Source organism: Grammomys surdaster, unplaced genomic scaffold, assembly GCF_004785775.1.
Source record: "Grammomys surdaster isolate TR1022 unplaced genomic scaffold, NIH_TR_1.0 362, whole genome shotgun sequence".
NCBI lineage: Eukaryota > Metazoa > Chordata > Mammalia > Rodentia > Muridae > Grammomys > Grammomys surdaster.
In genome coordinates, this window is record NW_021604781.1 from 873,492 (window position 1) to 891,065 (window position 17,574).

At 51.5% G+C, this 17,574-nt stretch overlaps 2 protein-coding genes across 2 annotated transcripts in view; both read right to left on the reverse strand.

Moving 5' to 3' along the window:
• Positions 1-613: 613 nt before the first annotated feature.
• Cdx2 (caudal type homeobox 2) lies at positions 614-6,864 on the reverse strand. The gene is made up of 3 exons (XM_028779830.1): positions 6,068-6,864; positions 2,819-2,964; positions 614-1,825 (listed from the first exon to the last, which is right to left on the reverse strand). The coding sequence occupies exons 1-3, from the start codon at positions 6,603-6,605 to the stop codon at positions 1,577-1,579; spliced, it is 933 nt and encodes a 310-aa protein (XP_028635663.1). The 5' UTR covers positions 6,606-6,864; the 3' UTR covers positions 614-1,576.
• Positions 6,865-13,704: 6,840 nt separating this feature from the next.
• Urad (ureidoimidazoline (2-oxo-4-hydroxy-4-carboxy-5-) decarboxylase) overlaps positions 13,705-17,574 on the reverse strand; it is a 14,212-nt gene continuing 10,342 nt past the window's right edge. Inside the window, exon 3 of the mRNA XM_028779834.1 lies at positions 13,705-14,716. Coding sequence (XP_028635667.1) covers positions 14,247-14,716 — 470 coding nt within the window. The 3' untranslated portion in view covers positions 13,705-14,246. The remainder of the gene's footprint in view (positions 14,717-17,574) is intronic.

Here is a 17,574-nt window from a genome sequence, read left to right on the forward strand (position 1 = left end):
GAGACGCAGCAGATCCGCCAGATAGGCAGCCACCACTTGGATCTTATTCTGATCTTGAATTCTTGTGTGTGGTGGGGGTGGGGGTGGGGAAGATAATGTCATTCCGGGTAGATAGAAAGGAGTGTAAATGCCTAGGGATTTAGAAGACTAACTATGCCATGAAAGTGTTGTCGGGAAAGAACAGAAAAATATTAGTCAGTGCTGCGCCCAATTCGATGGGCTAAGGGGCGTACCAGAGCGCGAGCCCCGCTGGGTTGGTTGGGGGTCACTAATGGAGGAGCTGCCTCACGTTTGCATTGAGAAGGGAACTAAGGCCCTCTTACCCCACCCCCACGAATGGATCTGCAGCAGCTGGGAAGCAGCTAGCCGTTGTGATGAGCTTTTTGCCCAAAGGCACCCCCAGGAAAACCACACATTCCACAGCCCATTGCTGGACTGAGGCGTGGGGGGTGGGGAAAGGCTCAGGACGTGCTCCTTCAGCTTCTGAAGCTTCTTTACCTCTTCCTTACCACCACCCCCAGCACCCCTACACTTCTAGCTTGCAACCAGAGAAGATATTTTATTTCCTAGAAAGAAAAATAAGTTCAGTCAAAATCCAAAGAAGATAAAATTCAGGATCTGAAATCTGTTAACGTTCGTTTATCTTTGTCTTTTTACAAAATAAAGTCAACTGTGTTCAGATACCCACTCCTCCCCACTTCCCTTCACCATACAACTTCTCTACCCATGGATCCAGAAGGCTTTTTAAAAGGCTTGCTTGGCTTGTTACACAGATCAGTGACTCGAACAGCAGCAAACAATTCCGGTCGTCTTCAGCCAAAGATGAGGGAAGGGACAGGAAGTCCAGGTTGGCTCTGGCATTTACAACACAGACATACATTCAACCTACAGCAGCTCTGGTGACAGGCTTTCTAAACAAGCCCTTGTCGCAGGGGCCTGGAGTTGGCTAACCTCCCCCACTCGTCACAATCCCTGAACCCACCACCCCTTCCTGATCTGTGGAGAGAGAAGAAAACACAGACCACCTGGGGGGGGGGGCAGGTTCTGTAGTCCAGCTTTCTACCTTAGCTGCCTCTGGCTCCTGTAGTTTGAACAATCCCTGCCCCTGAGGCAGGACGGCCAGCTGGTTCTCAGAAAGCAGTCAGCAGGAAACAGCCATCTTGGCTCAAGTATTGCTACCCCCAACCCCAGCCAGCCTCACTCTCTCCTCAGCTCCAAACAGAAATACAGTCTATGTTGGAGGCAAAGAGCTGGGGCCAAAGAAGCTGAAAACTTGGTGCCTGTGGCCAGTCCTGGCAAGGAGCATGAATGAAGAACCCCCAGGGATCGCTTCCGTTGTCGTTACTAGCAGGAAGAATCAGAATGGGAAAAGTTTTTTTTAAAAAAATATCTAAACCATGTCTTCTCCTGAGGTCGGTCCACAATCCCACTCATCTTCTGTCCTCAATTTCCATCTGCAGATGTTGTTTGTGGGTAGGAGGAGAGGGGTCTCTTCTGGGGATTCTCGAAGCGTCCGTACTCCTCCTGGTTCAGCCTGGGATTGCTGTGCCGCCGCCGCTTCAGACCACAGGAAGGGTCACTGGGTGACAGTGGAGTTTAAAACCCCTCCAGCTGGCCCCAGAACCCCAGGGACAGAACCAGGCACCGAGCCTTGCAAAGAGGTCACAGGACTCAAGGGCTCGGGCACGCTCCGCAGTGCACCCGGCTGAGGCTGGGGAGGCTGTGGGGGCGGCGGTGCAGGCTGCTGCTGCTGCTGCTGCTGCTGCAACTTCTTCTTGTTGATTTTCCTTTCCTTGGCTCTGCGGTTCTGAAACCAAATTTTAACCTAGAAATGACAAAAAATAGAAGGTAGAAGATAAGAAGTGAGAAACGGCGCCACTCTTCTCCCTCCACTGAGCCGGGAGTGTTCCCAAGGCCTCTTTACTTGCCTACCCCCTCCCCAAGTTGCTTCCCCCCCAAAAAAAAAGCCTTTACTAGAGACAGAAACTCAGAAGCAGGGAATGGAACCAGCCGAAAGTTATTCCCTACACAAATGGTTGGCCAGCTCAGGTGTGGGTCACCGTTTGACCTTCACAGCTAGCTCATCCACACTGCGGTGTTCTTCACCTTGGCACAGCCAATGACATTTCATCCAAAACCTCCTGGCTGTGAATTTGTCCTGTTTTTTATTTTATTTTTCCTTTTCCCTAGACTGCAGAAAGTGTTCGTGTGCCAAGTAGAGCCTCTTTTGATTTTTTTTTAAAGGTTCAAGGGTTTGTTTTTATTTTTGATATGTGTATGTGTCTGCATATATCCACAGAAGTCAGAGGCGCTGGGTGCCCCCTGCAACTAGAGTTACACGCCACTGTGAGCCACCTGATATGGGTGCTGGAAACAGAACTCTGATCCTCTACAAAAGCAGTCAGTGCTCTTAAGCCCTGAGCCATCCCTCCCAGCCCCTGCCTCTTTATAGTTTGTACGCATAGACCGGATCTTTGTTTTTCTTTTAGACAGTTCCTTATGTTGTAGTGACCCCCCCGCCATAAACTATTTTCATTGCCACTTCATAACTATAATTTTGCTAGGTGAGCTGGGGTCGCGACCCACAGGTTGAGAACCATGGTCCAAGTGACGTTTCACGTTCCATACTGTAGCATATACTTGGCTTTTCCCTTGCAACTCTCCGATCCATCGAAATAAAACGCACAGAAAGCGGGGGGGGGGAACCGGAGACTCAAAGATTCTCAAAAGGCAACGGCTCCCTTGACCAGGCTTTCTAATGCTACCCATTAGATTGCCCCAGGCCATAATAACCAGACCCAGGAAAGGTGATTCCCACCTGCCTCTCGGAGAGCCCAAGTGTGCCAGCCAGCTCAGCTTTCCTCCTGATGGTGATGTATCGACTATAATGAAACTCCTTCTCCAGTTCCAGCCGCTGATGGTCTGTGTACACCACCCGGTATTTGTCTTTCGTCCTGGTTTTCACTGTGGAGGAAGGAGAAGTTTTGGCTAAGAACTACAATCCATCAGTCATAGGTAATGACAAACCTCCCTAACCCAGGAGTCATTTCCCTTCATCCACTGACGGAGGGGGGTGTCTACTACCCAGGCTGGCAATATCCACCCACAGGATACTGAGTGTAAGCCTGGGGGCACAACGAATGTGAAACAGAAACCTCTCACACAGCCCCTTCCTTTCCATAAACCAAATATTTAGGATCAGAAGAAAGGGAGGTGGGGAAAGTGGCCAGCGTCCCCTAGAATATCAATATCCACATTTTCAGACTTACTAGGAATGGCAGCCCACTTTGAAAATGCCTGGGATGTGGTTTCAGGATAAGCTGGTAGTTAACTTTTGTTTCAATATCGTGAAAAGGTGGATGCTGGGGCTGGCAGATCCCAAACAGTATCAATATCACCCCCCACCTCCCACCCCTAAACACAGTAAGTCCTGCCCTGGAATTCTGAGCGGGGCTCCATATAGTGTCAGGAGGAAAACCCTCATGCTAAGAACACTTCACACCTGCCCAACCAGGTTTAGCCCAGGGCATTTTTTCTTTTTTAATTCCCAATTTATCCCCCCCTCCCCCAGGCAACTATCCTGACCAAGTGACCTGTGATCATTGGATTGAGTCAACATATTAAATCTTGGATTGATTGTTTTACTGAAGGACCTTGGCAAATAGCGCAGGACTGCTGGATCAAGCTAGAGTCTGGCTATTCAACCCGGTTAGTTGGGGTTGCTTCTGGACAGAATGCTGGCTAGGAACTGTTCCACGTCCCAAGTTGGAGAGATCTCACATCAGAACAGATTTTAGCGCTCAGAGCCTAGTTGAACAAGGAGATCTAAGGGGTGGGAGTTGCCCAGAGGTGTTTAAGGTCCCGCAGGCTGACTTTGTTCAGGTAAAAACCTTTGCAGACCACAACAAAAGCGCCCTGGGAAGATACAGGAGGGATCAGAGAGAGGTCCCCCCGCCGCTGAAAGGGGAACACAGCCGCAAACAATGCAAGACAAGGCGATCTTATCAAAGAAAAGCGCTTTCAATGCCTTAATAACAACCGCATTCTGTTTAAATTACCACTACTGAGCAAATGGCGGCCTCAGCTTTCATCCCCCTTCCCCGCCAGGCGCATTAACATAAACACAGCCCCGCAGGCGCATTTGAATGGGCACTGCGGCCCCAACCCCGCGCCTGCTTTGGAAGGGACCCAACCAGTCCCGAGCGGGCTCATAGGAGCTTGTAACACTCTCGGGAGTGCCCTACTCCACAGAAGATGACAGAACCGAATCCTAGGTGTGCAGATCAATAGCAAAGAGCTTGTAGTCCTAAAGGAGACCATCAGACCTGGGAAGTGAGGTGCAGAACAGTCCCCCACTTCGGTCCTCGCCTTAGGATGGATGATGCCCTAAGAGCACCACGCGCTGGCTGAGGAACGCAAAGATGGTGATTCTGTGAGCTCTGCGGTCCGCTCCCCAAGGGCCCTGCAGGCGCCCCGCACCCCCTGGGAACCAAGGAGGGGGGCTGGAAGAGGGGAGGGATGAGAAGGAGTTGTCAGAATTCATTATTGACTGCGAAAGTCACCACCCTCTTTCCGGGCCCTAAAAGAGACAATGGCCTGGCTGAAAAGGTGTACATCAAAGCCGGCCGGGCGGCGTACACGCCTCTGCCCCTTGACAGATGACGCTCTGCAGAGGAGTCGGGCTCCGGCACTGCGGGCCACAACTTCCCTACATTAACATCACAAGGGCGCCCGGCGCCGACAGCGGCCTTGCCACCTCGGCTCGGGACTTCACAGCGACCTCTCATCTGCTGACCCCACGGCCTGGGCTCCTGAGGTTCTCCTCCCCCTCCCAGGACCCCTAGTCTCGGACCACCCACCCCCTGAACGCAAAAGTTCTTATGCAGGTCTAAGACCCCTACCGGCGATCCTCCGCTCACTGTCCTTCAGGCAGGCTTGGGAAAGGAGGGTTTATTGGAGAGATCAGGTTTAGGAGTAAGTCCTCTTGGAAATGACCAAGCCAAAGCCCACTGGAAGCTTCTCTCTGGCAACATTGCCCACCAAGACGCTGACGGGGTGTGCGCAGTGACGCAGAAGTGTCCAGAGATAGGCCCCCAAGTGCCGCTTTGATTTATACGACTGTAATTGGCTATAAACCTCCTCAAAGTGGCCATAACCCGGGCATGTGGCCCGGCTGTACCAAGAAGCAAACCCAGAGAAGCGGAAGCTCAAAGAGCTGGAGAAGGCTTCACGCAACAAAAAGGGGACTCTTACTATACCACTCCCTGTCACACTTTGCTCACTTCCTTCCCACCCCTATACACATCCGGACATTAGGAACCTCACAGACCGGCATATCTCCCGAGTCCAACACACAACACTCTCAGACACACGAGATTCTAGCAGGAAAGGGTCAAGAAAAATAGCCCACGTCTTAAGAAGCTGAGTTCCCTCAAGGTTTCCTCTCCCTGTTCCTTGCTCTCTGGGATGCCAAGAGAGGACTTCTAAGGGAGACTTTGCTTGGCAGAATGAAGGGTCAGGGATCCTGGAGTTCCCTACTTCCTCTGAGGCTTCTGGGGGCTCTGCATTCTCTCAAGGGGTGTCCCTGCTCCCAGCAGCACAGACAGACCCCTTCAGTTGGCCCTAATGGCCAAACTGATCCTGGAGCAGCCTCCACACTCCCTGGCCATTACCCCTTTCGGGGGTAACTAAGATGGAGGAAGAAGAGCGGGTAGGCACGGCAAAGGGAATCCAAGCGCCCCCATCCTCTCGGCCAGGAGCTGTGTAAGGCAATCCGGCGGCAGCCAAACTCAAGGACACGATTCAGCTCGCGGCGGGCGACAGTTCTTAGATACTACCGGGGTGTTCCCAGGTTGCCAAAGGGGTGCTGTTAGAAAGAGAAAATCATGCCTCTACCCTAAACAAACCTGGGAGTGCGAGGCACAAATATACACTCCTGGGATGAATTCCCCAGGGTTCTACCCCTGTATTTCTCCACTTGCTCCTTCTGTCCTGGCTAGGAGCTGGCAGACAGCCCGCGACAACCTCGACGCGCGCGAGACCTGGGGCGCGCCCCAGCACCGCTTACCTTGGCTTCCTAGGGACGGCTGCGCGGGCTTCCGCATCCACTCGCACAGGTTTCGCCGCTGGCCGCTGGGGGACAGCTGTTCGGCGGCGGCGGTGGCTGCGGGTCCCGGAGGGCCAGGGTTGAGCGTCTGCAGCAAGCCGGAGGCACAGGACGGCGCAGCGGCCGGATGGTGCGGGTGATGATGCGGGTGATGGTGTGCGTGGTATTCGGCGGGGCTGCTGTAGCCCATAGCAGCGGCCGGGGAGCCACCGTTGAGGCCGTGGGCTACCGCGTTGGCTGTGGCAGCGCCCCCGGGTGCGTAGCCATTCCAGTCCTCGCGGAGAGGGGCGCCGTATGCGGTGGGCCAGGATGGCCCTGGGGACTGAGCGCTGTCCAAGTTCGCCGCAGCAGCAGCCGCAGCCGCCACGTGGTAACCACCGTAGTCCGGGTACTGCGGAGGACTGACAAAGTTCTGCGGCGCCAGGTTGAGGCCGCCGGAGTGGCGCACGGAGCTAGGGTACATGCTCACGTCCTTGTCCAGAAGGTAGCTCACGTACATGGTGGCGAGGGACCCAGAGCAGACCTCACCATGCTGCCTGGGGACAAACGTTGAAGGCTGCCAGGGGCGCGGGGCGCAGGGGGCTAGAGATAAAGGCAGCTGACTGCACCTCAGCCCACCGTGCTCTTCTGGGTCCTTGCTGAGCTTCTGCCTCCCGGGCAGTCCCTCCCTCCGTCCTGCCTCCTCCCTCTCTTCCTTCTTTCCTCCCACCTCCTTGCCAGTAGGCTGTAGAGGCGGGGATGACCCGCCACAGGTTGGCTCACGGGAGTCCCAGGCCAGCGGCCTTACGTGATTAACGAGTGTTTACAAGACTCTATTAGTAATGACACAGACACCAATGGCTGGAGACGTCGGGGCACAGCGCGCTACGCGCACAGCCCCCCCATCCCCGAAACACGATTTGCATTTTAAAAGTTGGGAGGGATGATGGATAGCTCATGAGAGAGCAGCGACCAGATCACAGCTGAATATTCAGTCCTTTATTGTTGAGAGCTTCCTCCTTCCAACCTGGGTGCACTTTAACCTCCAATCACAGGTTCAAAGACTGAAATGAAGGGAAAAGCCTTGGGGAGTCCAGAAAGGTAGTCTAGGTGGGAATCTGGGTTTGGAGACTGGGCGCAGCCTTGTTTGTCCATTCGCAGGCAGGAGTGGGTCAAGAAAAGAGAAGAGAGAAGAAAGAGAAGCCAGTGCTTTGGGGACCTTTCTCACCAACCCAGGAGGTGACTTGTGGGGCTATTCCTTCCCACTCTGAGAGCAAGGGTGAGACTGACTGACTGACAGACGACCCTCAGCAATAAATTTATTTCCTGGCCAAAGGAAACCAGTCGTCCTCTATCCAGGTTGCGTCCCCCTCCCCCCCCCCCCCCGGAATTTGTCTTACACTTAGGATTTGAGTTCAATGAAAGCAATTCATTTTTAAAAACTATTACATTAACCAACCGAAAACCTCTTCAAAGCTAACAGCTGGCCCCTCGATATGTTTCACTGCAGCTTACCTTGGAAGGCAGTAGTTAGTGTATGGCCAGAATCCTAATACATTCCTCCCCCTTAAGCTAATTACACTACGTATTCGCTTATTTAAAAGTTTAAAAACATCAAGGGAAGTATTTGTGTTGACTCCTACCCAGTTATTTTTGTCTTACGTCATGCCCATGCTCGTGGCTTAAAAACACTTTCTCCTGAGGCTGGAGAGATGGCTCAGATCTTCAGAGCACTGACTGGTTGGTCTTGCAGAGGACCCATGTTCAATTCCCAGTACCCATTTGGTGGCTCACAATTGTTCATAACTCCAGCCCAAGGGGGTCTGGATACCTTCTTTTGTAGCTATCAGTCACCGTACATGAGTGGTACAGAGACATACATGCAGACAAAACAGCCATACCCATAAAAAATAATAAAATAAATCTTAAAACATTAAATTAGTTTAAAACATCACTTTGTCCTTCATAAAGTAAAAGCTCTCTGTACAGAAATTTGCTTTTCATCCCATGCAATGAAGAAGCAGCCCACTGTCACTCGTTATTACTACTACTGAAAAACTTTGCTGGGCAAAGTTAGATGGAACTACCCTACTGCAGATCCTTTGGCTGTGGAGAAAGCCAACCTTGGCCCTTTTCTCATTCTTTGAGACTTTGGTCTGTCTGTACTAGGCAGCTTGGTGATGTTGGGGCTACCACTTCAGACATGAGGTTCCAAACCACACAGCTCCACGCTAGGCAGTTCTGTTTTGCTGTTGCTGATGGTGCCTGGAACCCAAGGATACAAACAGCGCTCCTTCCTGGAGCCCTGCACTGGTGTGTCCTTCCTGGGGCACCTTTCCAGGCTCCCTCATCTCCTCAATTACCTCTCTTCCACCTGTGGGAACCTGCACATTTTCCTGACTGTTGGTGTTTTGTAAGGAGGTTAAAATGGGGAGGTGGCTTGATAGTCAAGAGCTGTCCCTCAAGAAGCCAGGGACCCTTGTTGCTTCTCTTTAAAGCCCTCCTGGGTACCTCACAGGAACAGTATCTTACTTTCCAAGAAATAAACCTGGAAAAAAGAATACCAAACCCTGTTACAGAAGGGACAAGCAGGAAGGGTGTTCAAGTCCCCAGGGGGTGGCCAGAGTGTGGTAGGCTAAGTGGGAGGCACTGCAGACTTTTGATCTTAGGAGGATCTCCCTCCCCTTCCTGAGACCCAATACCTCCTTCCACCCTTCACATCTCTTCCCAGGCTCTGGAGCCCAGGCCCAGGTCCAGGCCCAGTCTGTGTCTTCAGAATGCCGGCATTCTGGCATTTCTTTGAAATAATCACTTTATTAGGGACAGCCATTCCCTCAGCCCTGTGGAAGCCACTTCCTGAGTTTTTATGACTCTGGGCTGCCAGCCGCTGGCTAATTGTCCCTGTTTTCCAGCTGTGTCTCTGTGCTCTGCCATGGAGGAAGGAGTCCGGCTTGGGCACCCAACTGCTTGGGAGACAGACAGGGCTACTGTTTTCCCCCAGGTCAAACTAGGTCCTCCAAGCTGACCAAACAACAGGGAATTCTAATTAATTGAGGTGCTTGAACCCAGGATAGGAAATGATACTGACAGGAACTGGTTTTCCTCCTTGCAAAACCTGGGCACACCAGCAGTAGCCTGGCCATGATTGCAGTGGCAGAGTCTGGCTGTTTGGAGAGAAGAAAGGAGCCGATGGTTGGTGTTCTCTGACTTGCTCTTCAAGCTCCCCTTCCTCCCTGGATCGGTTCCCCTCTCAGGGAAGAAAATGCCCAGCTGGCTTTCCTAAAGGGACAGGGTTGTTTGAAGAGTTCTGAGTTCTGTAGAAAGTGACAAATAAGAAGGAAGTCCTGGGTGTCCTTCCCAAGATAGTTGGGATAGTTCTAGCAGGTTGGTGGTCCTTGCCTATTTTCTGGAAATCCCCTCTGAGCTGAAGCAAGTCCTCTAGACAAAGTGCTGGCCCACACCTTTAGCATAGTATAGTGCAAGATGCATCAAATTCCCCTCTCCAGGCTCCCTTACTCTTGAGCTGAAGTGCTTAGCAGCATTCTTAAGAGTTTTGTTGCTGTTGTTGTTGTCGTCGTCTGAACTGAGACTATAATAGAAGGAACCACTCTGGATGTCCCCATCTCCACACTAGGTGCTACTTTTCACAAAATATCCTTGTCACCAGCCCTCCATGTTGAGAAAGCTTGAGCTGTCAGGGTAGGAGAGAGTAGGAAGGAAAAAAAGATCCAGGTAAATAAAGCCACAGGAAGGCTTTCTGTTGCTGACAGTGTAGCCACCATTACACATTCTTTGAAGAGGGTCTCTTTTCAGGATCCAGGCTGGTGGCTTGGGCAGGGACTCTGACTGGGGTGGGGGAGATGGGGAGATGGGGAGATGGGGAGATGGGGCAGGGACACATGACACACTGGACAGAACAGGATTAGAGGCTACAGAAAGGGGCAGGCTTCTTCATTAGGCAGAAGTGGCACTCCTTAAACCCACAGACATGGCTCCCTCCCTGCTCAAAGGTTCTGCTGTCTGTTCCAGCTACTGTAACAGGACCTTGCCTCTGCCCCACATTTGTGGTGCCTGCAGCTGGGGAGTGGGTTACCCACCTAACACGGAGTAGGCTGTCTCTGTCCACTTTAACGTTTAAGTCTTCTTTCTGAGTCCCATGAAGACAAGATTGATCTCAGTAATGCAACAGCCCCGTTCATAAAAACCAAAACCACCAGGAAGAGCCAGAGAGACGGTGTCTGGTGAGTTCTCTGAGCTCAGGCAGGCAGGGAGAGTGCCGTGGGGCGCTGTTCAAACTCTACTTAATTGGGAGCTTGGGAATCAGCCACTCTACTCAATCGGCAATCCATTCACACAAAGAAAGACTCAATAATGCATGAATTGACCCCCACAACAGCACCAGGCTCTGCTGCAACCCACTCGGCTGACATCTTTGGGAAGGAAGTCAATAACATTGCTCTTTCTGTGGGGCTTTCCCCAGGGTCGGCCACCTGTCCAGCTCATCAGCCTACAATGGAGACCCAAGTGTTCATCCAGAGGAGTAAGGAGGGCCTGCAGCTGCTCACAGCTGCCAGCAGAAACAGAGCCAGAAGAAGCAGATGTGGTCTCATCTGGCAAACGAAGCTTGCTTTCCTCTTAAGCACACTGGGCTCCTGGCCCTCTCTAGCTAAGGGAAGTTTCCTGAATTCGTCCAGGGCATCTGTGGGCCGAGATGCTATCACTCTGAAGCTCAGGTGCCAGCGCTTAGGTGGGACACAGAGCTGTTTTATGCCTCTCCTAGAGGGACCACCAAGCTTTCTGATCCGATGCAGGGGGTGTAGCTTGTTCTTCTCTACTGTCCAAAATATATTCTCACAGCCAAGAGATTTAAAAAGGGGGGGTGCTGGTTACAAAACAAACAGAAGATACTTGGTTTTCTCCTTTGTTCTAATATTAGCATGTGAAAACTTGGAGGATCACCAGATGGTTCGTCTGATTTCTGTGTGGTAGATGAGAACAGAAAATGACCAGAACTTAAGAGGGAAGGATTTGGAGGAGAGTTTCACTGGCTGGGAAGCACTGTGGGGAGCTAGTATCTCAGGCTCACAGCGGCAAATATCACCTGTCCCCCGGGGCCTTCTGCTAACATGAGCTCTCTCACCATTGTCTCAGGCCTGGGATGACCTTTGTCTGTCATATGAAAATCTCTTCCAAGGAAAGCCTACAGGGTAAATTTTATGTGTCCAGTTCAGGAAGGAGCCACTGACTGGCTGCCTTACCTGAGCAGAGTGGGGGGCGGGGGCTCAGAGTCTGCATAAACTGCTATTTTGCAAAGACAGAGAGAATTGAAGATCTTCCAGAGGTCTCACAGCTAACGCTGTGACCCGAGGAGGTCTCCAGCATTAGACAAGCAGCTATATGTCTAATCTTTGGCACACACAGCAGCCTGTACAGATGTTAATTATTCCTGTGTCTGTTGGTGCCACCCTGGACACACAGACCCAGTGCAAAAACTAGCTATCATGCTTTAGGGTCTCGGAACTCCCACCCTATACACACCATAATGCCAGATCAATCAGGTTCTCCAGTACTACAACTCTGACCACATTCCACACCGATTTCCCCCTGAAGCACCTGTTCACTACAGTCTGTTTATTGGATGCATTTTTTAAAAAAGTTCCTTCTCAATTTTTCTCCAACTGACTGTAAACAACTTTTGTTTCACAGTAAACACCTTCTGGGGGTAGGGAAGGAGAGAAAAAAATCTCCATTTAAAAAAAAATTGGAACTGACATTCTGTGACTCAACTTTGAAAGGTGTCAGTTTAAAACGAGTATACGTTATGCATTGATGTGTCTCACCCCCCTTCCCTTCTTTAAATACTAGCGTCCTTAAATACCAAGGCACAGAGTAAGTTTTTCAAAGCCCCATTTACAGTCTCCAGTTACAAAGTTACAGTTTCCAAGCTCAGAGATGGGCTCCTGACTTCTGAGTTGAGCCTTGTGCTTCGGTCCTTTAACAAGAGCGTTCACCTGCTGGGCTCGGATGTTTTTGTAAGGGACAGTGACAGTGGGGGAGGTGAGGAGCGAAGTCCCTCCCTCTAATCCCCCCAGTGCGCGCACGCGTACACACACACACACACACACACACACACACGTTCGCGCGGGTGAGCTGTCTGGTTTCCGACTGTAGTCAAAACACCCTATCCTCGAATTAGACTGTCTGGTTCTTTTTCATTTTCAATCTTTTTTTCTCGACGGACTCCTAAGTAAAATATTAATTGTTCCCACCGAATGGAAAACATCCCTGCGCCCTCCTGGAGTTTTCTGGGCCCACACGAGAAGAACACTTTGCGGTGCCTGCGGTGCAGCCTTGTCTCCCGCATGCTGCGCACCAGAGGGGAAGAAACAAGGACCAGCGCCAGGCACAGGCTTGTCACTGTTGGAGCCCAGATACAGAGAAAGAAAACTGCCGGCTATCCTTCTGCATCACCGGTCACCTGCCGGTGTGGGAAACCAGCCTCTGACACTTGGCTCTCTAGAAAGGGCTCTAAGTTGCCGAAAGCCTTCCTTCCCAGGTCCCGGATGGCATCCTGCGTCGCGCATCCTGGGCTGGCCTTTGGGCTACCAGCGTCTTTGGAAGAGTCCATGAGTCTCTTGCCCCCCCAAAGACGCCAGCACCTGCTCTTTCCCAGGACTAAGCTGAGGAATAAATTTTCAACTGTTAAAATGCAATTATGTCGCTGCATAGACCCTGTTGTTCCAGAGAGGCACAGGTTACATCTAGAATTCTAAAAATAGCCCTGGCAATCTTGTCTACTTGGGATTGTCTGCATCTTCGGCTTAGCAAATTTACATAAAGAGGGTGGATTCCGCATTTTAGAGCCGGGTTATCTAAGGGTTGGGTTTATCCCAAGGCTAGACGGAATGCTTTGAATTATAGTGGGTGATTTTGAGTGTATGTGAGTGTGTGTGTGTAAAAGAGTGTAAGAGACCACTTAGAAGAGACACTACACTAAGAAGAGACAGAGACAGACAGACAGGAACACACACACACAGAGCGATACACACACACACACACACACACACACACACGCGGGGGGGGGGGGGGAGTGCTGACCTCCGTGGGCACCTGTCGATCCTCTCCCCTGGATGGCTCAGGCCTAGGATGCTGGCTGAGGAGCTTCCCAGGCATCCTGCCCGCATCCCCACTTTCTCACTGCTCAGGGACATAGGTGAGGTGAGAGCTAACAGGCAGCTTTACTTTGATTCGGAGTGTTCCAGGAAGGGATTATTTCTGTGGACCATTCTACCCGGAGCCCAAAGTGTTGTGGCACAGCTCTCTATGGAAAAGGGAGAGAGGGCATTTTGGTTTCTTTTGCTGTTCACTATGGAAACCAACTCTGCTTCCATCCCACCTGTCCGTGATGGGAAAGTCATAATGGTAATTTGTTGCTTCTTTGCCAAGAGAAGCCCTTAACAATGTGTTCTTGGGACTCATTAACATACACACTCTCTCTCTCCCTCCCTCCGTCTTTGAGGGGAGAAGGGGAGAATGCTGTCATGGTCCCCCCACCCCACCCCCGCCACTGGTGATGTTGCTTCTCCAGTGGCCAAAGCAAGCTGACAGACTCTGAAATGTCAGGTTCACAAGCTCCCAAGTCTTGTTCTATTGGAAAGATTTGTATAGGTATAACCCCATATTATCAGCACCACAACACCCAGGGCTGTCCAATGAATATTGCTATTTTAACATTACATAGCTTGTCAGGGCACTCCAGGTCACCAGCAAGGGATGACCATATGGAGGGACAAGGGTGACACCGGCTTTTGACCATCAAATCCTTCCAACTTGGACACACACACACACTTTTTCATCGGCTTCTCAGAGTAAGAAAGTCGCTTCCGCTCACTTGTAAATACCAGGTGAATCAAATGCAGTGGAGATGAAACACCACTCTGGACCAAAAGCCCCCACCTCTCTCTCACTAAGAAGAAAAGAGTAGCCTGGTGGGAGCTTTGGAATCTTCCAAGGCTATAGTGCAGGCAGGGCACGGAGTGGGGAATTGAAGCAACGATCTGGATAAATGGGCAAAGCGCTAACCGTCTAGAATCTGACATATTTTGGCGACGCGTGTTCCTGTGGATGGGTGCACAAAGGGTGCATTACTCGTGTGATTGCTTCAATTCTCCACTTCCTTTGTGTGGGTGTATGGATTGTCTTTGCAGGCCTGAGCCAGCGTGGGGCGCAGGGTGTCCCTCCCTGAAGCATCCTGCTGGCGTTCGGATCCCCAGCCTCTCTGTGATCCCACCCTGGCGGAATGGGCACCGAGCAAATCTGTCAGGCGCAGGTGACTGATCTTCTTCACTTCGCCCAGGGCGGTGCACAGCTCGGACTCTGGCTGGCAGTGCAGCCTGCGGGCTAGCTCCCGAGGCACTGTGGCACGGTCACTCAGCCGTGCTGCCAGTACGAATGGGAAGCCGAAGCGCTCACGGTACTGCGCGTTGAGCCGCTGCAGCCGGAGCCGGTCGTCGATGTCTAGGCTGGTGAGGCCCGCTTGGCTCTGCTCGCGCTGTGACTCAGCGGTGAGCGTGCCCTGCTGCAGATCGCGGCCCGCTAGGTCCGGGTGGCAACGCAGGATACCCTCCTGGCCTGCGGAGAAGCACAGACATACTTGAGAGGGTTACCCATTGCAGATCAGAAAGCCAAGCCGGGTCTCCAGGTAGCGATGAGTCCCTCTCCACTAATGGGATGCGAGCCCCTCAGTCCTCCCCCACCCCCCGGCCCCGCCAGGACCCAAGGGCGGGGTGTGAGTGTCAGGTTGGTCTTTCAGACCTAGAGGGAACGTGTAGAGGAGGAGAGAGGGCAGTCGGGAGGCTGGGAATTTACAACCTGCTCTGCCTAGAGCTGAGGAGTGATAAGAGGTCCCAGCTACTCCGATCTTTTCAAAGTCCTTTGCTCTCAGGGGGGCTTTGATGTTGAAAGGGGGCCGGATGCAAGGGCCCAAAGACTTCCGCCAAAAGCCCTGGAATGGGCTTCGTTCTGCCTCAAAGGAGAAAAGGCAGGGGTGGGGTGGGTCCAGGGGATAATATCCAAGGGGCTTGACAAATAAATGCCCAGATTTTGTGACTCCGTGAGTTCTGGGTCTCTGGAATGAAACAGCCAAAAATCCTCTTGGATTAATAGCATAGAAACCCATTTCACCGGATTTCTTCTGCCTTTGAATGAAATCGGCTCACCCTTTTGTTGTTGTTTGTTTGTTTTAATTACGTACACCCACTTCTGGGTTTGTGTTGTTACTCTTTCTCGACTTACTTCAGAACCCAAAAGAGGCCAAGTGGACAAAAGCTTTGGTTCTTCTAGGTCTCAAACTTGAAAGCCTAGCTATGGCATGGCACCCGGGGTTTTAATTCCTATACCAGGGAACTCTCTGGTGTCCTGGCACACCGTGTCTTTTAAGCACTCTAAGCGAAATGGAATTCTGGGATCGACAAGATCTCAAATGTGACCAGAAGAGTGGCCCGCCGTAAAAGAAGACTCCTCACCTAAGACCTAAAGTCTTAGAAGACCTAATATACTATAGAGAATTCAAGATAATTCGTTCCCCCACACCCTGGCACCAAATGCACAAGCAGTTCACGTTAGTAGGAAGTGAAGGAAAACGGAACCACAAGGTATAACTGACACACACCCCCATCTCCACTAAGCAGGTGTCTTTGACAGTGGGAATAGGTGAAGCTTTGTTGGAAATGGGAAATTAAAACGTCCTTTAGTAAATGTATCTCGATACCCACAAAGAGGAAAATCCCCTTTAAACATGGTGCAGCTTCATCTTCCTCAAATGTAGCCCCTCCCCCCATAACAATATGGAAAAAGAAACATGCGCCCGGAAGCTAACTCATGGCTAGTGTCCCTCTTAGAAGGAGCTCCAGTTCCAGGGGAATCAGACAATTTCTTCTCCTCCTTGGGCACCGTGGTGCACAAACAAGTGGCAAACAGTCACACGCACAGAAATAAAAATAAAAATAAAATATATTTTAAAAAACGAGCATTCAACGAAGACTCAGAAAGCAAATGTTAGATCATCGGCCCAAGGTCACGCTGTACCCTTCGCTTTAAACCCACAACCCCCTTTAATGACTTGCCTGTCCCTGCATTGTAAGGGAGAGTCGGGTCACCAATTCCTGTCTTCCAACACCATTGTTTTCAATTCCCCTTTCATGGGTACCCTAATTCTAGGCCACCCAGAATCACCACGAGTAGTTCTCTCTTGCTTGCTGTAGCCGGGCTTTCCGTGTAGTGCAAAACTGTGAGTGTTAAATTCCCTACCCTGGGGGCTAGGGGCTGGCGGTGCCCCGCCACTCTGAGCAGGGTTGCCCCACATCTACCCAATCCCAGGATGTACAGACAGCTGTGGCTGCTGGAGGGGGGTCAGGCATCAATGCGCTACTAAAAGCCTGCACAACCCCAATCTACCCTTTCTTCTTCCTAGTTACAAACAGCCCCTGGATCCCCTTCCTCAGGGGGATCCAATTGCTCAACTGTGCGTCCTCCTCGGCACTCCGGACTGTCAACGAAGTAGTTATGGGTGGGATTCTAGGAAATGGGGAGGTCTTTTCTCTCACTGTTCCTCACCAGCCTCCCAGCGCGCATGGGTGGAGCTTGAAGCTGAGAGCTCTGCCTAGCAGAGCCACCCCCAAACCTTCTTGCCCTTACACCTCACTTCTCACTCTTCCTAGGGTTTATCTTTCCTCTTGAAAGCATAGCCTGGGTTAATGTTTGCCCAGCAGTGAGATGTGTTTTCTACTGTTGCAGAGAGGACAAGAGGGGGAAAAAGTAAAGGGGCCCAGAAAAGGATAGAGCAAAGGGCAGAGGGAAAAAAACCTCCTGCTAAATTGCTAAATTAGTGGAACTGAAATTTATACACACACACACACACACACACACACACACGTGTGCACCTTTCAGTTAAACTCTGGGATGGTAGCCTACCCAGAAGAAACAACGCTTGTTCACCCAGCCAAAGACCCCCTTCACTGCTGCAAGTCACTGATGCCTTGGGTACCACCGACGGGATGGCATCCGTCTACCTACAGGCCCACAGCAAGGACCTTTCTTAGTCTCCACCAATACAGTATCTCCTTCAAGGTACCTCAGCTGCCGCTTTAATCCCAGTGGGAGGCTGGACACTGTGAACGGTCAGCCTGGATTCCTGAGTCTACCTACTTGGGTGGCCCAATGCTGCACACTCTTTAATCCCTCACCCACCTCTTAAAATCTGGTGGAAATTCTGATCTTTCCATCTGTGTCACTGGGTGCTATGACTAGAGCGTAGATGCAGGTAGGTGTTAGTTACTGAGAACACAGGACACAGGCGTCTGCGTGTAGAAGACTTTCACTCCCTACAGATCCATAGGAGAAGGGCAGGGTAGACAACAGTCCCCACCCCACCCCCCACCCCTGAGCAAGCCGCTCCCAGTCCTGGTACAATGGATGCTATGTCTTCTAGT

Excerpts from the sequence above, each read along its gene's own strand:
- Cdx2 (XM_028779830.1), bottom strand. The coding sequence starts at position 6,605 with ATGTACGTGAGCTACCTTCTGGACAAGGACGTGAGCATGTACCCTAGC. Across the intron at positions 2,965-6,067 it reads GCCGTCCCTAGGAAGCCAAG|TGAAAACCAGGACGAAAGAC; the intron begins GTAAGCGGTGCT and ends CTTCCTCCACAG. Across the intron at positions 1,826-2,818 it reads TTGGGCTCTCCGAGAGGCAG|GTTAAAATTTGGTTTCAGAA; the intron begins GTGGGAATCACC and ends TGTCATTTCTAG.